This window comes from Tamandua tetradactyla, chromosome 18 (genome assembly GCF_023851605.1).
Source record: "Tamandua tetradactyla isolate mTamTet1 chromosome 18, mTamTet1.pri, whole genome shotgun sequence".
Classification (NCBI taxonomy): Eukaryota; Metazoa; Chordata; class Mammalia; order Pilosa; family Myrmecophagidae; genus Tamandua; species Tamandua tetradactyla.
In genome coordinates, this window is record NC_135344.1 from 47,826,062 (window position 1) to 47,834,647 (window position 8,586).

Here is an 8,586-nt window from a genome sequence, read left to right on the forward strand (position 1 = left end):
TCTAAAACCTTAAATCACATCTGCAAATCCTTTTTTTTGGGGGGGGGGGGGGTCAAGTAAGGTAACATTCACAGGTTCCAAGGATTTTGAATGTAGATACATTTGGATGGCCATTATTCAGCCTACCATAGTATGGTTTTTCTGTTTGTTTGTTTTTTCTTGCTTGCTGGTCTCTGAGCTTCTTGGATCTGTGATTTGGTATTCGTCATAAAGTTTGGAAAATCCTCGACCATTATCTTTTTAAATATTTCTTTTGACTTTTTCATCTTTCTTCTTCTGTGATTCCAGTTACATGTTTGGCAAACTATTTCATACGGTCCCACGACTCTGGGATACTCTGTTCTGTTTTGGGGTTAGTTTGTTTTTTCTCCTCTTTTAGCTCTTTGTGGTTCAGCTTGGGTAATTTCTGTTGACTTGCTTTCAAGTTATTTCCTTGCCTGAATCAAGTCTACTGATTAGACTGGTTAGGAGCAGTCTTCATTTCTGTTACTGTGTCTTTGATTTCCAGCATTTCCATTTGATTCTTAGAGTCTCCATCTCTGATGAAATAATCTTTCCGGTCTTGCGCATTGTCTACCTTAACCTTTAGCTTCTTTAACATATTAATTGTATTTATTTAAATTTCCTGTCTGATAGTTTCAACATCTGTGTCACATCTGGGTCTTGGTCATATCTTTGTCTTTTCTTTTTTGCATGGGAAGGCACCAGGAATCGAACCCAGGTCTCCAGCATGGCAGGTGAGAACTCTGCCTGCTAAGCCCCCAAGGTCTGCCCCATCTTTGTCTTTTAAGACTGTTTTTTTTTTTTTAATTTAATTTAAAAATTTTTTTTAAACATAACAACATACAGACATGAACATTCTTACCATATGATCATTCCATTCTTGGTATATAATCAATAACTCACAATGTCATCACCGCCACCACCACTTCCTTCTAAGGCTGTTTTGATTTTTTACCATTTTGTGCACTTCATAACTTTTTGTTGACAGCTGAACATGTTTAGGACAGTAGGTACTAAAATAAATATTTTTTATGCCTGGAGCTAAGCACGCCTTTTTTTTTGGTAGGCTCTTAGTATGACGAATACATATGAATCTAATCAGGAGTTGAGCTACTTTTGAAGATTATTGTTATTGTATACATTACAGGTTTCAAATTCCTTATGTTGAGGTCTGAACTAATTTGCCAGAAGGGTTTTCTCAAAGTCTGCCTTCAGGTCTGTCCGCTTGTCTTGAGTCTTCCTTTTGCATTGCTCCCCATAGAGAATCTGTCTCTTAGCAGCTCTTCCAGCTTTATTCTACTCTTAGTTTTACTCCATACTTGTTAGTATAGTGGGAAATGGGAGGATGTTCTGTGATGCTCTGATTTAGCTCAGACACTTTGAATCTTGGTTCTGCCCCTTCTCAAGATCTAGTATTGGAGAACGTGTATTTCTGCCTGTATTCATTTGTTAAGCTGCTGGAATGCAATATTCCAGAAATGGAACAGCTTTTAAAAAGGGAATTTAATAAGTTACAAGTTTACAGTTTTAAGCCTCTAAAAATGTCCAAACTAAGGCATCCAGGGAAAGATACCTTAATTCAAGAAAGGCTGATGAGTCTAGAACACCTCTGTCAACTAGAAAGGAATGTGGCTGGCATCTGCTGGGGTCTTTGGCTTCTGGTATCAAAATTTTCAGCCTCCGTTTCCTTTGGGGTTCCTCACTTGGCGTCTGTGGTCCTTCACTTAACTCCTCCGGGACACAACTCTGAGTTCTGGCTTGCTTAGAATCTCATGGCAAGGCACATGGCGACATCTGCTGGGCCCTGCAACTCCAGATGTCCAAGTCTCATGTTGGCTCTGCCAGCTCTGAAGCAGCTGTTCTCCAAGTGTCTGCATCAGTGCTGAGCTCTCTCCAAAATGTTTCCTCTTTAAAAAGACTCCAGTAAACTAATCAGGACCACCTAGAATGGGTGGAGTCACATCTCCATCTAATCAAAACATCATACCCACACTTGGGCACGTCACATCACCATGGAGATAATATAGTCAGAAGTTTCCACCCTACAGTATTGAATCAGGTTTAAAAGAAAAAGAGATTGGGTCAGGATTAAAACATGAATTTTCTGGGCTATAAAATAATTTCAAACCGGCAACGCCACTCTGCCAGAGCTAAAACTTTTTTTCTGTTCTTTTCCCCCAGCTGCAGTGGATTTTTACCAGTACCTTAAGGCTACAGTTTTGGTGGACCTTCTGCAGATCAAGGTTTTTTTCTCACGTAGAGAGGCCAGATGGGTCTGGGTAGTTTCTTCAGTGGCTGCTGTTCCCTTTCCCCACCGACATCATAAGAAAGCTTTCTCCAGAGTCTTTCTTGTGAGCTTTTGGTGGAGTTCTTTGAGGAAAAGCCTATAAGAGAACGTGAACTCGTATAGTCTGAAGCTCCCAGGGGAGCTTACTCCCTAGCCCATACTCACCCTATAGTGATTTGTTAAAAACGTCTAAATAAATCTTCTTACCAGCTTAGATGGTATTTTATTATTTTTGCCTTAAATACTGTCTTTTAAGAAAAATTATGAAAAATAAAAGTTTTTAATATTTACCCACTAATTTACCACTTTTGTATATTTTTTATTCCTACTTCTTGATTTGAGTTTCAGTCTGGTATTACTCCCATTTCACCTGAAAAACATTCTTTAGTATTTCTTATAGTACAGGTCTGCTATTGGCAAATACATTCAGCCTTCATTTATCTACAAATGTCTTTTTATTTTTTTTATTCCCTTGTTTTAAGCATATTTTCACTGGGTATAAAATTCCAGGTTGCCTTATTTCTGTCATCACTTCAAAATGTCATTTCATTGTTTCTGACCTTCAGTGTAACTGAAGAGAACTTAGCCATCATATCGTCCCTGAATTTAATGTCCCGTTTTTTCCTCTAGCTACTTTTAAGAATTTTCTCTTTGTCTTTGATTCTTAGCAGTTTGATTGTAATATGCTTAGGTATGGTTTCTTTTGCATTTATCCTGCTTAAATTTTACTGTGTTTCTTGTATCTGTAAGTCAGTTTGGGGAATTTTTCAGCCATTACTTCTTCAACCTGTTTTTTTCTACTGTCCTTACTCCATTCTCATGCTGGGACTCCAGTGATAGATGTTAAGACTCTTTTTATATTGTCCCACAGTGAGAGTGGGGCTCTGGGGCTCTGGGACTCTGGGGCTCTGTTCATATTTAGTTAATCTTTTAAAAATATGTTCTTCAGATTGGATAATATCTATTGATCTGTCTAAAGTTCACTGACTTTTTTCTATCATTTCTAATGTTCTGTTTAGCCCAATTAGTGAATGTCATTTTAGTTATTTAAACTTTTATTTTTAGAATTTCCATTTGTTTCTTTTTTATTGTTTCATTTCTCTGTTGAGTAATTAAATTTAGTTATTGAGTTCATAGTTTTCTTTTAGTCCTTGTACTAAAATATTTTTCTTTCATGGGCAGGCACCAGGAATCTAACCCGGGTCTGTGGCATGGCAGGCGAGAATTCTCCCACTGAGCCACCATCGCACTGCCCCCTTGTACATATTTTTAATAGTTCCTTTAAATTGTTTATCTACTATTTACAACATCTGGGTCATCTTGGATCTGGTTTCTATTGACTTTTTATTTACCATGGGTCACATTTTCATGTTTTTTTGCTTATTTGCCAGTTTTTATTGTATAGAGGACATCACGGATGATATATTATACAAACTCAGGTGTCTGTTATATTCTTTAAAGAGTATTGAATTCTTTTTCTTGTAGGTATCTTGCATGTGTATAGGTTTAGTTTTACACTTTGTTAGGACTTATCTGTGGAAAGCTGAAGTAGTTTTCCATACCCCTTAAACTTGGTCAGACTTAACCTCCAAGCTCTTTAACCTCTGCCAGTCTTACTGATATTTGGTCTTAGGCTTTATCTTGGTGAGTCTAGAATAGTCCTTACCTAGAGACATGGCCTTTACTCCTAACTGGGGCCTTTCTGGTATAACAAGTAGCTGGTTAGGGCATTATTGAGATCTCTCTACTCTGGCCGGACCAGAACTACAATGTCTCCCAGCAGTGCTCGACTTCTAGTGTCTCTGTTCCTCTCTTAACTCTAAAGTGGCCATTCTTTGGTAAGCCTTGTATAGTGAGTGTCTCATAGTCCATGGTCATGGACACCATGGGGAATCCCACACAGACTTTTGCCCTCCCTTGTGCAGTTCCCTCCCTTCTGGTATCTTGCATGCAAATGTCAGCCACTTCAGTAGCCTCTTTGATTGCTGCTTCCTCAGCTCAGTGGGTCCACACTGTGCTGTTTGAGCTCCAGTTCCCTGCACTGTGGTGACAAAATCGTCATAGGCTGAAAGTCAGAGTAATCACAGGGCTTGCCTTATGAGTTTCCCTTTTCTCAGCTGTTGCAATATCGTGCTACCTATTGTCTATTGCCTGAAAATAGTTGCATCATATATTTGGTCCATTTTAATAGTTGCTTATGGCAGAAAGCGCAAGTCTGGTACCAGTTATACTGTTATAGCTCAGAATGGAAATTTCTCCCTGTTCCATCTTGTGCTGAGCTTGTGGAAGCCATGGTGTATGGCTGGACTTGGAGAATCTCTTTATCTTCACCATCGTGAGACAACTCACCTGCTGGTACATGGTTCTCACACGTTAGTGGGCATGAGAATCACTTTGAACAGCATTATTCCGAAACTTCTTTATGCCATCGGCAAAGGACTTGTCACATGACACATAACCTAAAATATCTTTCCCTGCTGGATATAAGAATTAAGAAATCTTGAGTATGTGGAGAACTGTACCAAATCAGTAAAGAGACAATGTCATAGAAAAATTGGCAAAAACAATATGAATAGGCAATTATGAGAGAAGAAATATAGATGACCAATAAGTAGAAATGGTAACTAGGAAAAAGAAACTAAATATTTACTCATTAAATGAGGAAGATATTAAGACACTTGATTACATATATTGTCATCCACATAGGGAAATGGGTATCCCCATAAGTTGCTGACTTGAGGTGGGAATGTACTTCGGTTCAGTTTCTTTGGAGGTCACTTTGGCAATATCCATTGAAACAAAAAAATGCATAAGCCTATGACCCATCATTTCTAGGCAGCTCCCTGGAGAAACAGTATGCCCAAGGAGTCACATGGTTACGAGAGACTGACTGTATTAGCTAAATGTTGAACACAGCGTAGAGGTCTATCAATGAAGTTATGTTCATACTATTCTATAAGCTATTTTCATACTATTCTATAAGCCAGATGTATATGTAGCAACATGGATAAGCTTCTATAAAGCAATTTGCAAAGCAGTGTATGTATTACGGTATCACTTAAGTAAAAATTAACACACACACACACACACACACACACACACACACACACACACGATTGGGTAGTTTCTCAGATGTGTGTCCCGTGTGTAAGGATATAACTGGCTTAAAAGTTTGGAAGGGTGACCACTTTCCTCAGGGGAAAGTGAAAGTCTCTCTCTCTGTCTCTCTCAATATGCTCATCCGCTTTCTGTTTATACTGACCCACCCATTCTCAGCAGCCCTAGTACAAAGCTATGGAAAGTTTTGCAGCTCTGGGTGAGACCGGCAAGCAGTGAATGTGGTCTTGATGGAGACTCGTGAAAGCTGGGGGCGGGGTGGCGTGGGGGGTGGGGCTAGGTAGGGCTGTGTGCTTTGCATATGTAGGGAGCTCTTGCTGATTGTTTAATTTTGGTTTAAGAGAGGGAATCCAGAGGAGGGTGTGACCAAAAAGCTCTTGACTGTTCTACCTCTGGCTGTTACCAGGCATCCTTCCTTATGTGCACACACTGGATGCTGGCTTTGGGCCAGGTCTGTCAAGTTTGTGTTGGTGACTTTTCTGTTGGTGCCACAAGTCCTCTGTATTCTGCCTTATTCATTTGCACCCTCCCTGGTAGTGAGGTCCGAACCGGGACTGGCCGGCTCAGCAGCTTGGTGGTAGGAGGGAGGCAACCTTGGCTATGAAGCCGGCCTGAGGCTGATTCATAAATAGAGGCAGATGATCGAAGCCAGACACACATGCCGCCCGCTGCCAATTAGTCAGTAACTGCCTCGTGGCCAGGCGCCTCCAAAAGGGACTTGTCACTGGTCTGTGGTTAGGCCCTCTGTGTGTTACTGTTGTCAAAGGAAATGTGATACTTGAAAGGCAATATCTAGACCAAGGCCAAGATCGAAGTTTTATTGACATAGAACTTTAATTATTCTTAACTTTTTAGGAATAGTCCCATTTTCCCGACACGCAGAAGTTAAATATGTTTGGGAGATCCCCAGTGGCAGAATTGAAGACACAAGAGCATGAGAACCTCCCGCTAAGTCCCCCTTGGCTTGCTGCTTTACTGGGTCTCCCCTCTCATTTTAAATCTCAGGATTGCTGTAAGTCTAGATTCACACATTGGAGCAGACAATCCCTGTAAGTAATTGGATGTTATCTGTCTAGACTTTATGGCATCTTTTAGTTTTTTTTAAAGCAGCTCAGAATGACTCACCCTCATGTTTTCTGTCTCAAAATCTGTAGAAGCCTTGTGCTTTGAGATATGTAGTAAGTGGATTGATTTCTCCACTTCACACATGGGGAAAACAGAGGCCGAAAGAGAATTTCTGGGATGTTCTCAATCCTTTGTTTATCATTCATTGTACAAACATGGACTGAGGGCCCACCATGCACCCTGCATTTTATGAGCCACATTTGATGAGAAGCAAACCAGAGGCTTCCTGCCTCATGGAGCTTCACTGCCTGGACCTTAGTCAAAGAGTCATCTAGGTAATTAACTGAGAAGTGACAGGCTTAGTCCTCCCTCAAGAGAGGTTTGTGGGGCTGGGGGAGCGTCCTGACCTCCTCTGAGGGTACAGATGAAGCTTCTCTGAGGCTGTGCCTTTTGGACTGAGACTTGAGGGATGAGCAGGTGGTCACTGGACAAAGTGGGGCAGGGATGGAGTCCTCCACACGGAGGGAAAATGGGGCATGGCAGGAGGGAGGATTTAAGAGGCCGGGTGGTTGGAAGCAGAGTGGAGGTGTGGAGCTCTGGAAGATGCTTGAAAAGGAGAAGGGGCTGAGCCTTCTTGCAGGGCCCAGTGAGCCACTCTGTGGACTTGGGCCTTTGTCCCGAAGGCAGAGGGGAATGATTGAGAGGTTTTACACTGAGGAATGACAAAATTCAAATTGTAAATTATGAAGAGGCTAGAAATCCCTTGTTGTGGAAGGTGGATGTGGCTGGGCACCCTGCGGTGTGGCCCAGGGAGCTGTGGAAGTGGGATGGGGTGGAAGGGGGAAGGGCCAGAGGAGGGACCCCGAGAAGGTGGACTGGCTCCAGGAGGGGTGGCCTGCAGAGCCTGCTGCGCTGGAGGGAGCTGGAGGGAAGTGTGCTCTCCCTTGAGGAACACAGACCCGACCCCTGCATTGGAAGGAGGAGGGAACTGAAAGGCAGGGTGGGATGGCGAGCAGGAGTGCAGTGTTGGACCTGTGGCCGGCAGCTCTGGAGGTGCCAATGAGAAGGGTCTTGGAGTCCGACGTGGTTATTCCCTGACCTCCCACCCTGGGGCCCAGGAAGATGAATGAGCTTCTGCCAAAGCGAGCAATTTAGTGTTCTCGGTGGCAGGGTATGACACGGTCAGGGTGTATTTCACTTTCAGCAAAATAGGGGAAATATTTTCAATCTTGTACTTGAACCTCAAATGCCACCACAAAACTTTCTGCCGTTCACTGTGCCTTTTTCTCCCCCAGGCCAACTACACGGACCCCCAGAGCAAGCTGCGGTTCAGCACCATCGAGGAGTTCTCCTACATCCGGAGGCTGCCGTCGGACGTGGTCACCGGCTACCTGGCTCTGAGGAAGGCCACCAGCATCGTCCCCTGAGCGTTGGGAATGGAGACAAAGTGGAAAACTGTTTCACAGGCGAACTTTGGGCTTGAAATTTTGCTTCATGGAAGCCCACTCATTCTGCTGTTTTTAAATGCCAGTATTGTGCCTTGGAAAGAATGCTGGGTTTTAATTTAAGAAGTTTTTTTTTTTTTTCTGTGTTCTCCCTCCCAGTCTGATACTTCCTCTGAATTAAATAATACTGCAGGTGCCACAAGTAAAGTTGTTTGACAAGAAGATACGAGAAAATTGTGCTTTTAATTTAACTCAAATGAGTCTATGGATTTTTACTGCAAACTTGTGAACTGTCATCTGACTCATTTCAGGATGCCATGATGAATCCTGCTAACAGGGCCGGTGCCTGCCTCAGTGGAGCGTGTTAGCTTTCTTCTGTCACTCAGTGCTAAGAAAAGGTCCAGAATTGGGCCTGGAAAGGAAAGAGCTGAGGAACTTGTCCTGTTCCACTGGCCAGTCCTTGCCGTTGTGCCTCAGCCTCCCATTCAGTCTCTTCAGCTCTGCCCCTGTTTCTGGAAGGGTGTTTTTCATCCAAGAAGGGCTTTTGTGTTGGTACAGGATGCTGCCCCGTTGGCCCCAGCCTACCCCAGAAAGGCAGTGTTTGCTGCCCCATCCCAGAAGAAGTAAAAGCATTTCCCTGGGCCAGGGAGAGGGGAAGATACACCCTAG

General features: G+C 42.7%; 1 protein-coding gene across 4 annotated transcripts in view; it reads left to right on the forward strand.

Annotated features, from left to right (window-relative positions):
- Positions 1-8,141, forward strand: part of INO80C (INO80 complex subunit C) — a 29,900-nt gene extending 21,759 nt beyond the window's left edge. For 3 of the 4 annotated variants that reach the window (XM_077135624.1, XM_077135622.1, XM_077135625.1), the window contains one exon: positions 7,768-8,141. In XM_077135624.1, the coding sequence (XP_076991739.1) occupies positions 7,768-7,899 (132 nt within the window). In that variant the 3' untranslated portion in view covers positions 7,900-8,141. Of the gene's footprint in view, positions 1-2,184; positions 2,513-7,767 lie in introns of those variants that run through there. The other variant, XM_077135623.1, reaches the window with a different exon arrangement.
- Positions 8,142-8,586: the final 445 nt, after the last annotated feature.